The sequence below is a fragment of the Nomascus leucogenys genome, chromosome 3 (genome assembly GCF_006542625.1).
Source record: "Nomascus leucogenys isolate Asia chromosome 3, Asia_NLE_v1, whole genome shotgun sequence".
Classification (NCBI taxonomy): domain Eukaryota; kingdom Metazoa; phylum Chordata; class Mammalia; order Primates; family Hylobatidae; genus Nomascus; species Nomascus leucogenys.
In genome coordinates, this window is record NC_044383.1 from 87,095,914 (window position 1) to 87,118,623 (window position 22,710).

At 33.4% G+C, this 22,710-nt stretch overlaps 1 protein-coding gene across 1 annotated transcript in view; it reads right to left on the minus strand.

The window, feature by feature from the left end:
- ASCC3 (activating signal cointegrator 1 complex subunit 3) overlaps positions 1-22,710 on the minus strand; it is a 393,050-nt gene that overhangs the window by 130,558 nt on the left and 239,782 nt on the right. The window contains exons 20-26 of the mRNA XM_030809499.1: positions 21,791-21,967; positions 18,493-18,718; positions 17,882-18,036; positions 15,294-15,392; positions 13,847-14,015; positions 9,869-10,089; positions 1,824-1,909 (exon numbers count right to left, since the gene is read on the minus strand). Of these exons, the coding sequence (XP_030665359.1) occupies positions 1,824-1,909; positions 9,869-10,089; positions 13,847-14,015; positions 15,294-15,392; positions 17,882-18,036; positions 18,493-18,718; positions 21,791-21,967 (1,133 nt within the window). The remainder of the gene's footprint in view (positions 1-1,823; positions 1,910-9,868; positions 10,090-13,846; positions 14,016-15,293; positions 15,393-17,881; positions 18,037-18,492; positions 18,719-21,790; positions 21,968-22,710) is intronic.

Below are 22,710 nucleotides of genomic sequence, written 5' to 3' on the forward strand. Positions count from 1 at the left end.
TTGATTTTTGAAATTTTCCAAGTTGAGTCCAAAATGTACATTTCTTAAAAACTCTAAGAAAATTTCTTGCCATAAAATGAAGGTCATATAAATTCCAATCACTGACATATCTAACTTTTAAACAGATATGCAAGGATATCAAACTTTGCTTTAATTATGTTTATAGAAACTCCATCCTAGGTGATTTTATAAAGTTGAACTCATACTTCCTTGTCCCTACGTTGGAATAAAGTTTTTTTTAATGAAGGCAAGTGTTACTTTATGGAGACAAAAAAAGGCATTCATTAAGAATATTTAGGATTATGTGTAAATTTAAAATTATGTGTAATTTAGATTGTGTGCAAACTCGTATCTTTCCTTAGATTGGAATTTTCTATAGATTTTATAGCCAAAATGAAATGTATTAGGATGAAAACAAGATAAGCCAGAGCAAATATGTACCAACTCATTCTAAGCAGATCACAGTCATACAGCGAGAGAGAAGGAAAAGAAAAACCTATGCAGATCTAGAGGAATTACCTAAGAATTCCTAATTACATAGGATTAGCTCTAGGCCAACACCAAATTTTAAGTAATTACTAAAATAATTTCTTTTCTTTCTTTTTTTATTTTTTATTTTTTTTTTTGAGACATAGTCTCATTTTGTCACCCAGGCTAGAGTGTAGTGGTTTGATCTCAGCTCACTGCAACCTCTACCTCCCGGGTTCAAGCGATTCTCCTGTTTCCAAGTAGCTGGGATTACAGGCATACACCACCACGTCCAGCTCCTTTTTTATTTTTAGTAGAGATGGGGTTTCACTATGTCGGCCAGGCGGTCTCCAACTCCTTTTCTCAGGTGATCACCCGCCTCAGCCTCCCACAGTGCCAAGGTTACAGGCATGAGCCACCACGCCCAGCCTAATATTTCTAATCTGTGTTAAGACTTGGAAAATAAGAAAAAGGGCAAAACGGGTTCCTCTAAGCATAATGTTCACAAAGTATCTACTTGTCCTTGTTTATTTTAAAGATTTACATTTTATATATTATTTTGAATATGAAATATATTCACATGGCTCAAAGAATATAGAGAATAGTCTCCATAACATCCCTATCCTATAGACAGCTAGTTCTCATTCTGAAAAGAACCACATATTCATATTCTTTATCATTTTGAAAAAACATAAGCTAGGATACTTAATTTTTTTTTTTTACATTATCTTTGGAGATCATTCTTTCCATATAAAAAGAACTCACATAGTTTATTTTTTACAGAGTAATACAATATTTTACATTGTGTGAATGTACTATAATTTACTTACTGATGCTCTGTTGGAAATTCGTTTCTCTGTAATCTTTTACTATTTAAAATAATACTGCAATGAATAACCTTGTAGTATATTAAATTATTAATGAAAAAAACCCCACATCGTGTTTTTCAAAGAACTTCTGCTTTTTCATAAATAATTTACAAGCAAAATGCCTTCTAAGCAGTTTCTGGAAGTTATTCTACATAATATGAAAAAAATAGAGAGACAGAACTTATTTTTGTTTTGTTTTAGAATGAAAATATTTTGAAAAAGTTATCCTGCCAAATAAAAGTACTCACGTTAAGTAATTTAGAAGATTTCATTTTCAATCTTAAAACAATGGGAATATTGATATTATTTTAATAGTAGGTACATATCTTTAAATAAAAGACTGAAAATCATTGTAAAACCATTCAGCAGTTAAATAAAAGACTATGAAAATCACTGTAAAACCATTCAACAGTTTTATTCAACTCTTATTTCCTGGTCCTTTTAGTCAATTCAAAGCGTATCTTTTGAGTAAAAGTAAGAACTTACTTTTTACCAAGTTTTTCTTCTATTCTAACTTTCCAATCATCCATTCTTTCACGTACTAGGGCTTTTAGGGGTGCAATATATACCGCCTAAAAAGGAGAGAATAGCCAAAAATACTCATGAAAATAGTGATGGCATTTTCAAATAAAAGTAAACTCCAAAAACTTTGTCAAAATATGACAGTGTGGTTTTAAAATGTATCTTTTAATTCTGAATACTCAAATTTTTAAATCAATGGGAAAAAGTCATTAACTCAAACTACATTTATCCAAAATAAGACAGAAATGTAACACATCACAAACATTCTATTCATAAAAAATATTAATGTAGATGAATTTAAATTACTTTTAAAAAAGCATCAGAGGTATTTTCCTCAGGCATTTTACTTGAAATTATATTCTACATAATAAAAACAAAACAAATTATGAGATACACATTATAAGAGAAAATTAGGGTTCTGATGAAAAAATTTTTTTCTATTATTATGATTAATATTTATTTGAGATGTATGTTACTCTTTCATGAATAAATGTACTGATGTTGAAGTTTTGAAGTGAAATAAACTTGTTTAAATTTTAATGCAGATTTTATGAAGATGCTGACAGTACACTTTAGGTTTCAAAAAAATAAATAAAAGCTGGTCTATAGCAATACAAACCTATACAAAATGTATTCCCTTTATGTTTCTAATTTAGAGTAGAGCTCTACTGTTATATTAACATGTCTCTAGAGATCAATAACCACATATTAGAGAGACTGAAAAGTAGGAAAACTTAGGGTTAAGTAGGGAAGAAAAGCCACTAATTAGGAAACACTACAAAAGGATGTTAAGACATTTCTGAAATCATAAATGATGAGGAAACTAGCCCACAATTCCAATCACAACATCTCTGTAAATGTTTCTATTTTAGTGTGATGTACTCACAAAATTAAGAACAAGAAAACTCTAAATACGACATAAAAAACTGTTAGAATTAATAAATTCAACACGCTTGAAGGACACAAAGTCACCATATATAAACCAGTAGAATATATACTATTAGCAAACTATCAAAAAAAAAATCAAGAAGACAGTCCCACTTACAATAGCACCAAAAAGAATAAAGTACTTAGGAATAAAGTTAACTAAAGAGGTAAAAAATTGTACACTGAAAACTATAAAACGTTGAAGAGAAACTGAAGAAAACACAAATAAATGAGAAGATATCCCATGTTCATGGACTAGAATAATTAATATTGTTGAAATGGTCATACAACCCAAAGCAATCTTCAGTTTAAATGCAATCCTTATCAGAATTCCAATGGCATTTTTCACAGAAATAGAAAAAACAAATCCTAAAATTCACATGGAAGCACAAAGACCTTGAACAGCCAAAGCAATTTTAAGGGAGAAAACCAGTCAGATGCATCACATTTCCTGGTTTCAAACTATATTACAAAGCTACAGTAATCATAACAGTGTGGAAATATGGACCTGACATAAAAAGAGGCACACAGACCAGTGGAACAGAAAAGAGAGCCCAGAAATCAGACCACACATACAAGGTCAACTAATCTTCAACAAGGGCCTGAAGCATACATACAATAAGGAAAAGATAATCTCTTCAATAAATGATGTTGGGAAGACTGTATATTCACAAGTAAAAGAACTACTGCCATATACCATATACAAAAATTAACTCACAATGGATTAAATAATTAAATATAAGATCTCAAACCACAAAATTCTTAGAAGAAAACATAAGGAAAAAGCTCCTCGAAGCTGGTCTTGGCGATGCTTTTTGGGACATAGCATCAAAAGCAAAAATAAACAAATAGGTGTACAACAAACTAAAAAGCTTCTACACGGAAAATAAATAAATAAATAAAATCAACAGACAATGCGAAATGAAAGAAATGACAAAACGAAAAAAAATATTTGCAAACCATATACATTAGTTCTGTCTTAGTGCCTTCCCTTTCCATGCTTCCAATTACTTGTAGTCAACTGTCGTCCAAAAATGTTAAATGAAAAATTCTAGAAATAATTCATAAGTTTTAAATTATGTACCCTTCTAAGTAGCATGATGGAATCTTACACTGTCCCACTCAATTCAGCCTGGAACATGAATCATCCCTTTGTCCAGAGTATTCAGGCTGTAACCACTCCCCAACCATTAGTCACTTAGTAACTGTCTGGTTTACTAGAAAGACTGTGGCAGTATCACAGTGCTTTTGTTCAAGTAACCCTTACATTACTTAGTAATGGACCCAAAGCACAAGAGTAGTGATGCTGGCAATTCGGATTTGCCAAAGAGAAGACAGTGTTTCAAGTGAAAAGATGAAAGTTCTTGACTTAATAAAAGAAAAAAAAAATCATATGCTGAGACTGCTAAGATCTATGGTAAGAACAAACATTCTATCTGTGAAATCGTAAGAAGGAAATCATAAGAAATTTGTGCCAGGCCGGGTGAGGTTGCTCACGCCTGTAATCCCAGCACTTTGGGAGGCCAAGGTGGGTGGATCACCTAAGGTCAGGAGTTTCAGACCAGTCTGATCAACATGGAGAAACCCCGTCTCTACTAAAAAAAAATACAAAAATTAGCCGGGCGTGGTGGCACATGCCTGTAATCCCAGCTACTCGGGAGGCTGAGGCAGGAGAATTGCTTGAATCCGGGAGGCAGAGGTTGCGGTGAGCAGAGATTGCGCCATTGCACTCCAGCCTGAGCAACGAGAGCAAAACTCCGTCTCAAAAAAAAAAAAAAGAAAAGAAAAAAGAAATTTGTGCCAGTTTTGATGTTGAACCTCAAACTGCAAAAATTATGGCCACAGTACACGATAAATGCTTAGTTAAGATAAAAAAGGTATTAAATTTGTGGGTGGAAAACATGAATGAAAATCCTCCCAAAGTGCTGGGATTACAGGTGTGAGCAACTGCACCTGGCCTGGCACAAATTTCTTATGATTTCCCTCTTATGATTTCACAGATGGAATGTTTGTTCTTACCATAGATCTTAGCAGTCTCAGCATATGATTTTTTTTTCTTTTATTAAGTCAAGAACTTTCATCTTTTCACTTGAAACACTTTGTCTTCTCTTTGGCAAATCCGAATTGCCAGCATCACTACTCTTGTGCTTTGGGTCCATTACTAAGTAATGTAAGGGTTACTTGAACAAAAGCACTGTGATACTGCCACAGTATTAAATTTTAATACACTTTTCTTAAGTACATATTTATAAAGGACATAGTACTGTACTACTATACCATTTCTTTTTTTACTTTTTATTTGTTTTTACTTGACACATAATAATTGCACATATTTATGGGATACATAGTGATGTTTTGATACATATAATGTATAGTGATCAGATCAGGGTAATTAGCATATCCATCATCTCAAACATTTATCATTTCTTTGTGTTGGGAACCTTCAATATCCTTCTTCTAGCTATGTGAAACCATATTATATATTATTGTTAACCACAGTCCTTCTACAGTCGTATACAACACTAGAATTTATTCTTTCTATTCAGCTGTAATTTTTCATCCTTTAACAATTCTCTCCTTATCTCTCCCTTCCCGCTACCCAAATGGGTTCAATACCATCAGGTTGCAGGCATCCATCGGGGTTTTGGAATGTATCACCTGAGGATAAGCGGGCACTAAATATCTAATAAAAAGTTACAATCCAAAATAGAAACTTACACAACTCGATAGCAGATAAACCCAAATTATTCAATTAAAAATGGGCAAAATATCTGAATACACATTTTTTTTCAAAAGAAAACACACAAATGGCCATTGGATACATGAAAAGGTGCTCAACATAACTAATCGTCAAGGAAATGCAAATTAAAATCACAATAAGACATCCATTTACACCTATTAAAATAGCTATTATCAAAAGACAAAAGACAGCCGGGCATGTGGCACAAACCTGCAGTCCCAGCTACTCAGGAGGCTGAGGCAGGAGGACTGCTTGAGCCCAGAAGTTCAAGGCCAGTCTGGGCAACACAGTGAGACCCCATCTCCTCAAAAAAAAAAAAAAAAGAAAGAAAAAGAAAAGAAAAAAGAAAAAAAAACACACATGTAGGTGAGGATGTGGAGAAAAGGTAAATGTTACTGCACATGATTGGTGGTAATATAAACTGTACAGCCATTATGGAAGACAATCTGGAATTTCTTTAAAAATTAAGCATAGAACTATCCGGCAATCCCGCTTTTGGGTATATATCCAAAGGAAATGAGATCAGTATCTTAAAGAGATATCTGCACTCCCATGTTCATTGCAGCTTTACTTAGAATAGCCCAGATATGGAAACAATCCAAGTGCCTCAAGATAGATAAAGAAATTGTAATATATGTATGTGTGTATTTATATATGTGATATATATGTACACACACACACACTGAAATATTATTCAGCTTTAAAGAAGAATGAAATCAGCCATTTTCAACAATATAGATGAACCCAAGGGACATTATGTTAAGTGAAATACGCCAGACATAGAAAGAAAAATACTGCATAATTTCACTTACACATGGAATTTTCAAAAGTTGGATTCATAGAAGGAAAAAGTAGGATATTGGTTACCAGGGGTGAGGAAGAGGGAATGAGAAGATACTGGTCAACAGGTATAAAGTTTCATTTATCATGAACGAATAAGTACTAGACACCTAATATACAGCATGGTGATTACAGTTAATAGTACTGCATTATATACTTGAAATTTGCTAAGAGAATAGATTTTATGTGTTCTCACCACAAAAAAGATAACTATTTGAAGTGATAGGTATGTTAATTAGCTTGACTGTAGTAATCACTTGACAATATATATCAAAACATCACATTGTATACCTTAAATATACATAATTTTTATTAAAAATAATAAATACTAGGAAAGTTAAAAAAATTATGCTTCAAGAAAGCTTTAAAGCAATACTTACTTGACTTGTAATGTTATTTGATATTAAATAATATGGCCATTTGTAGAAGTCATATAAAAGCTACTCTATATTTAATATGTATAATCAAACTATATTAAAGCACTAGCATTTTCTTCATACAGAAAAGATTTGATTATGAATTACTTTGTATTGTTTAACTTTGCTTATGAAGTGGGTTTCTCACAGTGAAATTATCTATGAATTGTAGAAATCTTACAATGAGGAAAGGATTTGTGTGTCACTACGTACATTAGAATTTCAACTGGAGGACTACAAAGTTTAAGGTAAATTTTCCTGCTGCAAATTAACCTAATATAGGCATAGCCCATTTTACTGCACTTTGCAGATGTTTTTTTTACAAATTGGAGGTTTGTGGCAACCCCACATCAAGCAATTCTATCAATAGCAATTCTATTGATTTTTCCAACAGTATGTGCTCACTTCATTCCTCTGTTACATTTTGTTAATTCTACCAATATTTCTAACTTTTTCTGTATTATTATATCAGTTATGGTGATCTGTGGTCGGTGATCTTTTATGTTATCATTGTAATTGTTTTGTAGTGTCATGAACTACACCATATAAGATGACAAACTTAATTGATAATTGTGTGTGTTCTAACTTCTCCACTGACCAGCTGTTCTCCCATCTCTTTCCTTCTCCTCAGGCTTCCTTCTTCCCTAAGACAAAACAATACTGAAATTAGGTCAATTAATAACCCTACAATAGCCTCTAAATGTTCAAGTGAAAGGAAGAGTTGCATGTCTCTCACTTTAAATCAAAAGCTAGAAATGATTAAGCTTAGGGAGGAAGGCATGTCAAAAGCTGAGATAGGCCAAAAACTAGGCCTCTTAATACCAAGGAGTTAGCCAAGTTTTGAATGCAACGGACATGTTCTTGAAGGAAATGAAAAGTGCTAATTCATTGAACACAAGAATGATAAGAAAGTGAAAGTTTTATTCCTGATATGGAGAAAGCCTGAGTGGTGCAGACAGAAGATCAAATCAACCATGATATTTCCATAACCTAAAGCCTACTCTAGAGCAAGCCCCAAATTCTCTTCAATTCTGTGAAGGCTGAGAGTGGTGAAGATGATCCAGAAGAAAAGTTTGAAGCTTGTTTCACAAGGTTTCAAGAAAGAATTCACCTCTATAAAGTGCCAGGTGAAGCAGCAAGTGCTGATGTAGAAGCTGCAGCAATTTATCTGGAAAACATAGCTAAGAAAATTGATGAAGGTGGCTACAACAAACAAAAGAATTTTAATGTATACAAAATAGCCTAATATTGGAAGAGGATGTCATCAAGGACTTTCACAGGTACAGAGGAGAAGTCAATGCCTGGCTTCAAAGCTTCAAAGGAGAAGCTAACTTTTTTTTTTTTTTGAGTCAGAGTCTGGCTCTGTTGCCCAGGCTGGAGTGCAGTGGCGCAATCTCAGCTCACTGCAAGCTCCGCCTCCCGGGTTCACGCCATTCTCCTGCCTCAGCCTCTCCGAGTAGCTGGGACTACAGGCACCCCCCACCACGCCCGGCTAATTTTTTTGTATTTTTAGTAGAGACGGGGTTTCACCATGGTCTCGATCTCCTGACCTCGTGATCTGCCCGCCTTGGCCTCCCAAAGTGCTGGGATTACAAGCGTGAGCCATCGCGCCCGGCTGAAGCTAACTTTCTTGTTAGGGACTAATGCAACTGGTGACTTGAAGTTGAAGCCAATGCTCATTTACCATTCTGAAAACCCTAGGGTCCTTAAGAATTATGCTAAATCGCCCCTGCCTTTGCTCTAAAAATGGAACAACAAAGCCTGGATGACAGCATATCTACTCAACAGCATGGTTTATTGAATATTTTAAGCCCACTGTTGAGATCTACTGCTTAGAAAAAAAGATTCCTTTCAAAATGTGACTGCTCATTGACAATGCATCTAATCACACTCCAAAGCTTTGATGGAAATGTACAAAGAGATGAATGTTGTTTTCATGCCTGCTAACATAAGATCTATTCTGCACTCCAGGGATCTAGGGGTAATTTTGGCTTTCCTATCTTTTTACTTAAGAAATATGTTTCATAAGACCATAGAGAGTGATTCTTCTGATGGACGTGGGCAGAGTAAGTTGAAAATCTTCTGGAAAGAATTCACCATTCCAGATGCCATTAAGAACATTCATGATTCTTGGGAGGAGGTCAAAATATCAACATTAACAGGAGTTAGGAAGAAGTTGATTCCACCCTTCATGGATGACTGAGGGGTTCAAGACCTCAGTAGGGAAAGGCACTGCAGATGTGGTGGAAGCAGCAAGAGAACTAGAATTAGAAGTGGAGCCTGATGATATAACTGAATTGTTATAATCGCCTGATAAAATGAACAGATGAGGAGTTGCTTCTCATGGATGAGCAAAGAAAAGGTGTTTCTTGCGGTAGAATCTACTGATGACAAAGATACTGTGACCATTGCTGAAATGACAAAAAGGATTTAGAATATTACATAAACTTAGTTCAGAAAGCAGTGGCAGGGTTTGAGAGGGTTGACTCATTTTGAAACACGTTCTATTGTGGGTAAAATGCTATCAGGCGGCATCACATGCTACAGAAAAATTTTTCATGAAAGGAAGAGTCAATCAATGTGGCAAACTTCATTGTTGTCTTATTTTAAGAAATGGCCACAGCTACTCCAACCTTCAGTAGCCACAACCATGATCAGTCAGCAGCCATCAATATTGAGGCAAAACCCTTAACTAGCAAAAAGATTAAGACTCATTAAAGGCTGAGATGATTGATAGTATTTTTTAGTAATAAAGTATTTTCAAATTTAGCTATGTATATTTTTTAGACATAATGCTATTACACACTTAATAGGTTATGGTATAGTATAAACAGAATTTTTATATGCACTAGGAATCCAAAAAATTTGTGTGACTTGCTTTATTGTGACATTCACTATATTGAGGTAGAATATAGCCAAACCCATGATATCTTCACGGTATACCTGTATTGATCTGGTCCCCTGAGAAATTCACTGAGAGTGACAAATCTATTCATTGGACCCTGCTAATACATTTAGAACTGTCTAATTTAGAGATTATGAACTGTCTTTTCTAATTAAATGTAAGTATGATTCTTTCAACAGACCTTTGAAGTAGGGTATTTGTTGAAGACTCTGAAAATGGCTAATTCAGCTGCAACAGTCTTTCCCGATCCAGTAGGTGCTCCAAGTAGGACATTACAATCCGTGTGATACAGTGTATGAAATATTTGTGTCTGTACAGGGTTAAAGTGGCTGAAGTTGTACAGGGCTTCATATGCTTTACATCCCAAAGCTGTGATTGGTAAAGGCTGAAGATCCAGTAATTCTGAAAAGACCCAACAGGATGGCTATATAATAATTGAAAAACATGCACAATACCGAATATTGTATTGTAAATAATAGATTATAGTAATCCTTAGTTCCTTAGACAAGCAGAAAAAGCTTAACACAAATTCTTATATACCCATTACAGATCTGGCATTTCAACAAATATGTCACGCAAATAACCACATTTACCATATTGACATACTGGATGCTTTTCTGGGGGAGTGCCCTATAAGCCAAATATAATGCTATATCCTTTTTTTTCCAATCCGGAAAGTCATTTGAATAACAAGTATATGTATGTTATAGAACAAAACCTAAATCTGTCTCAATTGGTAAAAAAATTAAAACCATTTGTGGACTTCAACACTGAAATGATTACTAACAACAAATTACTCTTGTTCTGTTAGACACTGACCAAACAAGAGTAGTTGAGTTAACCATTGTTGTCAATGGAAAGTAAAATGAATTTAGGGTAATTCCAGGTAGAAAATTGGGTGGGAGTTTTAAAGCAAAGCATGACTGAGTAAACAAAACCTGCCCTGAGAAAACCTAGAAATAAACTAGATTTAGTTGTTTCTTATTATGTGGATGGGAGGACTAGGGAATTAGAAACATAAAATGATTTAGAGAAACAGTTATACATCCTTGAATTCGACAGACCTTATATTTTCCATAATCCAGAAAGGTATCAGTTAGAAAACCAGAAGGCAACTTTACTCTCAAGATTATTTCATGAAAGATAAATCCAGTCATTTGAAATTCGAACAAGAAGAAGAAATAATCCGTAAGGTAACATAGTAGTCTGTACTTTGAGTTAGATGTTCACGGTACTGTTTCAAAATGGAAGTATGGCAAATTTTCTTCTTAAAAAATATATTTAAATGTCAAAAAGTTAATTTAAAAAATTATCCTTTCCCCACTGCTCTATTCAATTAATTACATAGGTAACTGAGGGCTAATGACATGCTTTCTATACCAGACTGTAGGTTTCTTAAATTTTCTGAAGCACTAAAAATTGAGGCAAGGCGCGGTGGCTCAAGCCTGTAATCCTAGCACTTTGGGAGGCTGAAGCGGATGGATCACCTGAGGTCACGAGTTTGAGAACAGCCTGGCCAACATGGCAAAACCCCGTCTCTACTAAAAACACAAAAATTAACTGGGCATGGTGGCGGGCACCTGTAATCCCAGCTACTCGAGAGGCTGAGGCAGGAGAATCACTTGAACTCGGAGAGTGGCAGTTGCAGTGAGCCCAGATCACCCCACTTCACTCCAGCCTGGGCCAAAGAGTGAAACTCCGTCTCACAAATAAAATAAAATGAATTTAAAAAATCGAGGAGGAAGGAGGGGAGGCATTGCAAGTTAATGCTTATAATGCTAATCGAAGCCGAGATATGTTCTTAAAAAGATTAAAAAAAAATAAACTGCATATTGCATATTTACTAATGATGTTAAATTACAATGCTTTACATTAGTGAAAGATGAAGGTTTTTCTTGGCTCATTTGGGCTCAATTGGACTATATATTCAAATCATTGAGGTTACTTTGTATATGTCTAATATCAACTGAGATGTTATGGTGGTACATTTATTGTTTTTAAAAATGTAGTCAGAACTCAGCTAATTATATGAATAGGGTGATATGTTCTTGGTCATTTGGCAGACAAAAGATTAAATGAACATTGAAATAGAATGCTAACGCAAGTTAAGATCAAGTGCTGTACTCAAAGATTAATGATGTTTGAAGCATGTATTTTAAATTAAAGCACCAAACATTTTTTATATAATTTATTCTGAGATTCTAAATATTATATGTAAGCACATTTGATGAAAGAAGACTGGAAAGATTCCCTTCAATGAGTAGATCACTAGATACTATAATCTCATATTCTTCTATGTTGACAAGCCTTTTAGTTCTGTTCTGCCAAGACATCAAAGTGGAATTAAGCTGTAGTATAAAGTATCTCTCTTTAAGAATAAGGTAAGATACTGAATAAGGTACACATTTGACAAAAATGGCAAAGTTTAAAGTCACATTAAGACCTCTTTCAATTCCCAAAGGACTGCCAAATAATGAGTTCATTAAAAGTAGTGAGGACTACATTTTTATTCTGAAAATGACAAAGGGTTTCTCTTTGGAAGAATCATATGAGAAAAAATATGGACTTTCCTTTTTCTATAAATTAAGGCCCTCTTAAAATCAATACTCATCAATTATAATCCTGAAAAAGAAGAAATAAACTTATTATACTAGTTAATTAACAGATTAGTTTAGGATTTTTTGAAATAGAGTATTTCATAGGGCACTTAAAAGTATCATTGTAAACATTTATTCCTGAAAAATCTGCTTCTATATTAAGTCAAAATAAAAAGGTATTTGTTCACGTCATCAAAATTTAAAATGGATTTTTGCAAGGTATGACAGTGAAAAACACTATTATGTGATGTTGAAGATTACCATGTACCCCTTTATAATGTTAGGGCAGAGGGATAAAACTAACATAAAGTGTTCCTATTTCTCCATATCCTCTCCAGCACCTGTTGTTTACTGACTTTTTAATGATCGCCATTCTAACTAGTGTGAGATGGTATCTCACTGTGGTTTTGATTTGCATTTCTCTGATGGCCAGTGATGATGAGCATTTTTTCATGTGACTGTTGGCTGCATAAATGTCTTCTTTTGAGAAGTGTCTGTTCATAACCTTTGCCCACTTGTTGATGGGGTTGTTTGTTTTACACTGTTGGTGGGACTGTAAACTAGTTCAACCATTGTGGAAGTCAGTGTGGCGATTCCTCAGGGATCTAGAACTAGAAATACCATTTGACCCAGCCATCCCATTACTGGGTATATACCCAAAGGATTATAAATCATGCTGCTATAAAGACACATGCACATGTATGTTTATTGCAGCACTATTCACAATAGCAAAGACTTGGAACCAACCCAAATGTCCAACAATGATAGACTGGATTAAGAAAATGTGGCACATATACACCATGGAATACTATGCAGCCATAAAAAAGGATGAGTTCATGTCCTTTGTAGGGACATGGATGAAGCTGGAAACCATCATTCTCAGCAAACTATCACAAGGACAAAAAACCAAACACCGCATGTTCTCACTCATAGGTGGGAATTGAACAATGAGAACACATGGACACAGGAAGGGGGACATCACACACTGGGGCCTGTTGTGGGGTGGGGAGAGAGGGGAGGGACAGCATTAGAAGATTATACCTAATGTTAAATGACGAGTTAATGGGTGCAGCACACCAACATGGCACATGTATACGTATGTAACAAACCTGCACATTGTGTACATGTACCCTAAAAGTTAAAGTATAAAAAAAAAAACTAATATAAAGCGTAGATGTTATTTGCAGGACACAAACTCACTTGAGGTATATGGAAATCCATTCCCTAGTGATACCATAATATGATTCCTTAATATTAGCTTTTTTGTTTTTGGTGTAGAAACACAAAAGATGGGGGAAAATTCCCCATAACTCACTGGTATGCTATTTAATTTAACATACTAGAAATAAGTTTAAGTAAACTGGAATAAATGCCAGGGAGAAAATAAAAGTTTTACAGAGAGAACAGATTAAATGATGAATGACAAACGAAATAAAAAGGGAGTTATAGAGAAGTTATAATGATTACAAGTAAAACTTTATAAGGCGTAGACATTTTTCAACATTAATTAAAACAATCATTTTGGAAAAATCAATGATTCAAACCAGCATTCACCATGTTACCTGTATGAGGAGGATGTCTCTCTGGTAGAATTAGATGTTGAAAGTTGATAACACATACTGCCTCAGCACCCAACCATCTATCAGACACTGCTCGGATGTAGTATTGGGAAGGCAAAGGCTCAAAAATAGGGATTGTAAATACCAGTAGTTGAGCTTCTTTACTAATGACCTAATATGAATTAAGTAAAAAATAAATATGGATATTCTAATAGCATAAAGGCCTTATTAGTCTATTGTTAAGATAACGGTATCTCTACAAGATATACTAAAGACAAAGTATCTTGAATTTCTAAATAGCAGAGATACTCAGAAACTTTAGAAACTTGTGCATGGTGCCCTTCTGAGGATACTTGATAGAAGGTAAAATTTTATGGCCAATTTATATTATTTACATATGCATATCATCATGTATTAACAAGTTACCAATTTGACTACCTGAACTTCCCAAACATCACTCATTCAATTACGTAACTTCATGATTTTTACCTTACCAAATTACCATATTATTTACTTAATATTTTTCGTTAAGTTCTATCAGTACCTAAAGTGGAATACTGGAATCACTTGGTACAAATAGAAGGTAACCGAGAAGACAAAAGCAATGAATACAAAACACTGCTATGAAATTCTACTGTTGCCTACCCAAGACTCTTACCTGAAGCTTGCTTTCTCTTTGATAAAAACAGAAATTATGAATGAGGCATCAGTTAAAGAACAATCAAACTGAGTCTTTGTCTTGTGATTTATAAAGAAATTTAGAAGAAATGCTCTTTTAATTCAATACTATTCAGTATTTTGTGCATGTGACCCTTAAGATTATTATTGATCCTACCTATTTTACATATTCCACACCTCTGGAACCCATGTCTTAAACCATGGTAAAGATTATCCAGTCATGCATTGCTTAATGACAGCAATGGTTCTGAAAAATGTGTCATTACGCAATTTTGTCTTAAGAACATCATAGTGTACGTAGACAAGCCAGATGGTATAGCCTCCTAAACATCTAGGCTGCATGGCATAGTCTACTGCTCTTATACAGCATGTTACCATACAGCATGTTACTGTATTGAATATTTTAGGCAATTATAACACAGTGGTACTTACCTATCTACACATATTCAAACCTAGAAAAAGTAGGTGAAAATACAGTATTATAATCTTATGGGACCACTATTGTACTGTTGTTGTGTATGTGGTCCCTTGTTCACTGAAATGTCACTATGTGGGGCATGACTGGTAACTGAATTTCTTAAACCATTATCACATTGAATATACCAATACTATAACATTTAATCACTGTATTCTTTTAAAACTAACAGAAAACTAAAACATAAAATAAAGTTTTAATTGTACTATAAAATTACAGAGAAATAAAAGCAGAAAGTGTTAGTATACTTTTTTTTTACAATAGCAAATAAGGATATATTCACATATATACACTTACTTGTTTTTTTAGAGCTAGAAAATATTCCGAATGATAAATATGATCATTTGTAGGATCTTCTACCCAAATCCACCAAGGTTCTCCCACTGTCCCATGTACCTAGAAGAAAAATAGCATCCTGCTACTATGCATATCATAACTCAAGTAAGGGATAGCATCCAATCTTCTCACTCAAGAAGCTTTATTGATATATAATTTATATTACAAAGTTTACTCACTTAAACATTTCAAGTATACAGTTCAATGATTTTAATATATTTCCAAAGTTGTACAACCATCACCATAATGTAATTTTAGAACATTTTCACCACCTCAAAAAGAAATCTTGTACCCATTAGTAGTCACTACCTTTTCCTTACAGATTTGCCTATTCTGAAAATTTCAATTAAATACAATCATGTAATATGCAGTCTTTTGTGACTGGATTTCTTAATTTACCATGATGGTTTCATAGTTCATCTATGTTTTAGCATGCATCAATGCTTTCATTCCTTTTTATTGTCTAATAATATCCCATTGGATAGATATACTGTATTTTGCTTTATCCATTTCCGTGTGTTTCTCTCTCTCTCTTACTCTCTCTCTCTCTCGCTCTTCCTTCCAAAACCCAGTCTTGTTCAGCATGCATCTCGCCCTCACGTGACTCAAGAAAAAGTGACCACATCCCTTGGGATAATTTTGATTGGCATAAGTCAATCAGCTCATGGGATTCCCCTCCCAACTGCTGTGGTAAGGCGGAGACACATGACAAATACTGGCCCAATTAGACTGAAGAAAAGGTCTGTGGTCCATGCTCTGGGCTGGAGAAGTGGGGATGTGTTTCCCATGCTCTGTTTAATGCAAACAAAAAAATCATGAAAACATTTGAGAAGTATCCAAAAGTGTCAGCAGAGCAAATGGGTGAAAAGTTCCTGGTCCTTGAATGACATCTTTAAACAGAAGACTCAACCATCCTTAGGGCCTATTCTACCTGTGGACCTTTCATTATGAAAGATAATATACTTTCATCCTTAACTCAGTTTGAGGCAAGTCAAGTTTTCCATTCTTGAAGCCAACAGCATTGTGCCTGACAGTGATAACTATTAAAATCATTAAGTACTCTGTCTTACTAATGAATTAAATCAAACTGCAGATTTATTACAGATATTGGTAGGAGACAGTGTAAGAAATACAAAACTTCCACTTATTTCAAAAATAGTCTATTAAAAATAAAATTTCAAATATGAATTTATGGGTAACTATAAATTTATATTTATGTGAAATTTTTTATCTATAGAAATATTAAATATAATTTTGTATCATCTAGTCCCAATGAAAATTCTGTAAAAAACATTATTATTATTATAATAATACATGGTTATAGCTGAGGAAACTAAAGGAATTAAAGATTTAGACACTTTTAAGACCAATGTAGAATTGGGTTAAAACCATGGTTGGGTAATTTTGGAGCACACTGTTAAAATTCATTCACATTAAAGATGTATAAACATTAGGTAATGCAGAAGATACTTACTTAATTAGAACTTTACAATAACATGTGAAATAGGCACTGCTATACTATAAATAGTGATTTCCTTGTTTTCCCTGATTGGCTTCTTGAAAGTAAGAACTGAGCCTAACTTGCCTTTGTACCTACAATCTCTAACATAGTAACTGGTACAAAAATAGATCTTTAAAAAATGTTGATTGAATAAAAAGAGAATCTGGTGTGTATCTTTATATACATAATAATATCTAAGCTATCAAAGGAGGAGAAAGAATTAAAACAGAAACAAAAACATGATGGGAATCAAGGATGGACATTTTGAAAAACTGTATAGTGTTAAATATTCAGAGAAGTAAAGAAAATAACTGAGAAAAATCTATTATGGCAAATCAGTCTTTGGAGATCATGGAGAAAGTAGTCTTAGCAGCAAAGAAACAGGTGACCGGGGGAAAATACAGAATACTTTTCTACAAGTCTAATGTTTCAAAAAACGAAAGAATATTAATTTAAGAGACATCAAGATGAAAAATGGCTCTTTTTACCATGAAAAATCTTGAATTTTTTGGAAGGCTAAAATGACAAAGTAGACATGGCAAAAATGAAGATAACATAGAGAAAATAAAAGAAGATAGAACTAATATAGCAAAGTCCCTATGGAGTTAAATCCACTAAACTGTTGTTCATTGTTGAAATTTAGGTTTCCTAAATGTTTTGAAGGAATCTCACTGGTTGAAATATTACTAATATACCACGGTTTTCTTGAGGATGACAGTAAATACTGCTATAATTTATTATTATTATTATTATTATTTTTTGAGATGGAGTCTCGCTCTGTTGCCCAGGCTAGAGTGCAGTGGCACGGTCTTGGCTCACTGCAAGCTCAGGCCTCCCAGGTTCATGCCATTCTCCTGCCTCAGCCTCCCGAGTAGCTGGGACTACAGGCGCCTGCCACCATGCCCGGCTAATTGCTATAATTTTTAAAATAAATCCTCAATATATATTCCTTTTAGAGGATTTTGTATATGCCTTAGGAACAGATGTAGTTGAGCCTGTAGTACAGACATTTTTGTTTAACACAGATACAGGCGTTTTCCACTTCTACCTGATCATTCCAAGTGAAATCAGGATAGATGCTGAGTGTCACTCGGAGGACAGTCCTTGTGATGGGCTGAATGGATGCTTCCATCATAACAGAAGGAATCTGATGAACACATTGTTTGACCTTCAGTCCAATATTCACATGATGCAAAATGTGACCTGCAAGAAAAATATCACATAGAAGAAATGTGTCCAGGCAGAAAAAAGCAATATAATCTGACTTGTAAATGGGATTTCAGAGAAGGTGATTTTATTGCTTGTTTTATGATTTGCTATGTAGAATAGCTGACATTCTTGACCTGGCATGTTTGAATATTTTGTAATAGTTAACTTGAATTAGCAATTCACAGTTTTTAAAGTCAGTATCAAGGTTTCTTTAGCTATTAATACGGTTCTTAAAATTACTGAGACTTGATAGTGTTTAAACTACTATAAACAGACTCACTTGAATATGAAGAGATTTTCGCTTGATTTTAGATAAATGAAAAAGATTTATAAATATGGTAAAATTTTTATTTTGATTAATGTGGAAATTCACAGTACCTTCTTTTACACCTAGCAACATATTTTATTTGCACAAAACAATACATTCAAACATATTTGCTTCCTTCTTACCTATTTCATCTTTCCTCATGTCTTTCAGCTTATCCACAGTAAGCTTTTTTTCTTCTAATCTTGTTAGGATGTGTGGTGGTAGGATTGAAAATTGTCTCAAAGGGCTAGCCCAACCCCAAAGCCTCTTGTCAATGACTTTACTAAGATTCAGGAGCCTGTAGGTCATGGCAGGCCAACGTTTCCTCAGAGCAATTTCAAAAAGAGCACGGACAATTCTAGCTGCATTCTAAAAAATAATAGGAGGAGATTGGTGGTTATACCCAATGTGCTTTTAAATTTGTCAATAAATTTATTATTCAAACTCAGTCTGAAAAGAAGTGCAAGTCAAGCTGCATCCTTGAATTGTGGGGCAATATCTTTTCTCATATAATCCTAATTATTCTTATTATTTCTACATAAGAATAATCCTATCGTTTATATGTGGATGCTACTTGCTTGCTCTCAGAGGCGAAGCCTTATTTCCAAATTCTTAGAAAGTTCTACCTTCTAAACAGGAATGAAGTAGGAAGAGATAAAAGGCATGCAAAATATTTAGGAGGCTGTTAAGGCATCTGACTATAAGAGACAAGGACGCCTCTTGGTGAATAGTGGAATGATTAAATTTACAAGGCTATTTAGAGGATTAAGGAAGATTGGGATCCAGTCAGGGGAAAAAAAATAATGAGAGAAGGGTGACAAATGAAATACTGGTTAGTGTAGCTACTCATATGAAAGGGCCATACTAATGGCTTCCTATAAACCAAACAATGTGTTAACTTGCTTTACATATATTGCCTCATTTAATTTTTACAAAAACTGCATTTAATTGATATTAATATTATGATTTTATAGATGAATATACTAGGGCTTAAAGAGGTAAAAAATTTGACCACGGTCACACTGCTAGTTGGTGTCAGAGCATCTACTCAAAGCCAGGACTAAAGGACTCCAAATATAACTGAGATTCTAGACTCAGTGGTCTGAGGATAACTTTATTAGCAGACATACAGAAAGTTATAATGAATGCAGTCTTTTTTCTTCACATTTCTACAGCTAGCTCCCATTTATTTTGCCTCCACTCCTCTATCATTAACTTTGCAGATTGTTTTATTAAAGATTGTTTTTTAAATGAACTTAAAGATACCTTCCAAAATCCAGTAACATCTGTATTTGAAAATAAAGAATGTTCAATCTGGTTAAAATCCAAACAAGAGATACAAAACTGAAAAGATTTCAAATGTCAGACAAACAATCCAGCCTAAAATTATGAGGTCAAAAATGACAGATGAGTTAAAGGCTTTCATTTCACATTTTATATAAGATACGCGCTGTCTTTTGACAAATTTGACTATTTTGTTTCAGTATTAGAAACTAAAGTACAAAATGGTAAATAGAAGTATGAGGACAGTTCTGATATCCATTAAAAATGACTGAATGGGTCTTTATAAGGCCCAGAGAATAATAAATAAAATTTTGATTACTGTATCTATCAAATAGGTTTTCCTACCTCATTCCCACTTGTTCTTAAAAAAACACTATCAGGCTAATTTTCCCAACTGTCTTTGAAAGTATGTCATTTTAATATTTCAGGATCTACAGTTGTCCCCTCAATGCTAAAAGAAGTAGGAGAAATTCCATATGACAAGATACAAACAGGACATGTTAATCTAGAATGATATAAATTGGTTCAAAATAATAAGTCTATAACATGGTACAGTCTAGAAAAGTTAAGCATAGGCCTTTAAATAAAATCCTAGAATATTTGAGCTATAGGTTTACCTTAGGGGCTGAGAAGAGACAGTTTAAAAAATATAGAAGAAAATACCATTTTACAGAGTTGAGAGAGTAGTTGTTCAATTACTGATAGCTTAAACTTAAAATGTAATAAAGTATAATTTATCTGATGCATTCAGGGATGCTAACTCCATAATGGCCGTTTAAGAAAAACCAGGGATGCTTTGAGATATCCTTAATCAGAAGTTGATTTCCTGGATACCAATCATGAAGAGAATTAAAGTTTTACATTGTAAGCAATTCTTATGTCAGTCTCTGATAATATCTTCATAATCTTGAAGCAAGCAGAAATGTTGCCAGATTATTCATCCAGAACCCAGTAAAACTTTACCTTTTATTTAAATGATTAACTATTTCAATATGAAATCATTAGAAAATATAAAATGACAATATTGCATTACAGCAAAACGATAAAACAAAGGAGATTAGAAAGTTATTCCTATAGAAGCTATAGGGTTTAAAGAATATATAAATATTTTCACTACATCTATATTAACTTTATATAATTTATGAAATCATCACGTGGTGTCTTGGTTACACTGATTAAATTACTACACGCATTCAAAATGTTTACCAATATGTCTTGGTTTGTGTTTGTAAATATTCCATGTTTAAAGGACTCCTGAGTACTCATGGCTATTAATAATGATTTACTTAACACAAACATTCTTTTTCTATATTTAGTCTTTGAACAAAATTACAAATAGAAGAATCATTTCCATATTTAAAATAAAAGCTTTAATTTCTTCTTAATTTATAAAAGGAAGTACTCAATAAAATAAAATTAAAAAGCCTTGACATGTAAATAATTTTTTTAAAAAAGTATGTCTAGAAGGGAAATCTTTCATTTGAAGCATAAATAGGGTAAAATATAACCTACTTTACTTTACATAAGGGCTTGAATATAAAAACACAAATATTTGAACATTTTATACCATGGTATTTTTTAAAAGTTATAAATTAAATGTGTAGTTTAGGGAATAATTTTCTTTCTGTCCTCAATGTTTAAGTTTCAACAGTAGAGAGGAGAGATTACTTTTGTAAAAACCAGAGACTTATCACACTGAACACATGGTAGGAAACATGTTTACTATGCCTTGTTTAATGATTAAAAATATTATTATTTCTAATATTTGGTAAAAACTAAAAAAGTTCCACAATCTTTTCTTTATGCTTGCAATACCCTTTAACTTTTCTCTTTATAAGTACTTTATATTCTTTTACTTTATAAGTAAAAGAAATGAAATTCATCATTTAAAGTAGAAAAAAATCAGGTATCATTTTAAAACTGTATAAGAAACATCAACACCACCAAAAAAAGCCAAATCAGTCACCAAATCTCATCCCCAGTCCTGTTTTATGAGCATAGATTACATAAAATATTTACAAATTAGCAGAACCAGTTCTAAGTAAAATGGTGGTTTGGTAGCATGTCACAAAGCAATGCATTCACAGCACAGCATGAATTAACACCTTGGTCCTCTAAATATATTCAAGGAAGAGAAAAGGGGAATAAGATTCTTACCTGTGCAACATATGCAGAATCTGATATAAGAGAGAAACTGTCCATTTCTCCTCGGCTGATATAAGTTTGAAGTAAGATGTTTATTTTCCCATAACTATTCTCTACACCTCCAGGAGTGGAGAGTTCACAAAAATTGCTTAATAAGGTATCTAACTCCTCTATTTCCTCTTCTCTGACCTAGAAAAATCAATGTATTTATTGGAATTTTGGGGCTGATTTATTTAGATTTTTCACATTGAAATTAAATACATTGCATGTTTTTAGAGTTTCCATTTACTATAATGCAGCATTTTTCTTTCATAGAGTTAAATAACAGTGATTTTTCCACAGGTAGCTAAAAAACTGCAATATGAAATGATCTTGAGGCTGATACAATTACATTTTATTATTCATCACCAATATTAAATTTGCCATTGACATATAAAAATTTAATATGCCAAAAAATTAAATCTTCCGACCTCACCATCCTTGAATTGATGAGATTTCATATTTTATTTGACCATAGTAAAACCTCTGCCCAACTGGATTAGGGCAAACTTGAATTATCTTCAAATGCATTCATTATAGTCATATATTTTTATATGGTATAATGCATTCATAGCTTAAAGCCATGAAGTACTATGATTCAAAGTATTAAAGTTTTCACTGTTAATAAGATTAAATATTAATACAGGTACAGAAATACTCATATCTAAGGTTTGAATCATACAGGTACTTCTACATTTTCTTCAATGAGCCTTATATTGCAAGAAACCAAAATCTTCATACTACATTCTTTAACAGTTTCATTACTGCAAAACCAATTTAAATTATTTGATGTGGTAGATTCACAGCTGAATTCTACCAGAGGTACAAGGAGGAACTGGTACCATTCCTTCTGAAACTATTCCAATCAATAGAAAAAGAGGGAATCCTCCCTA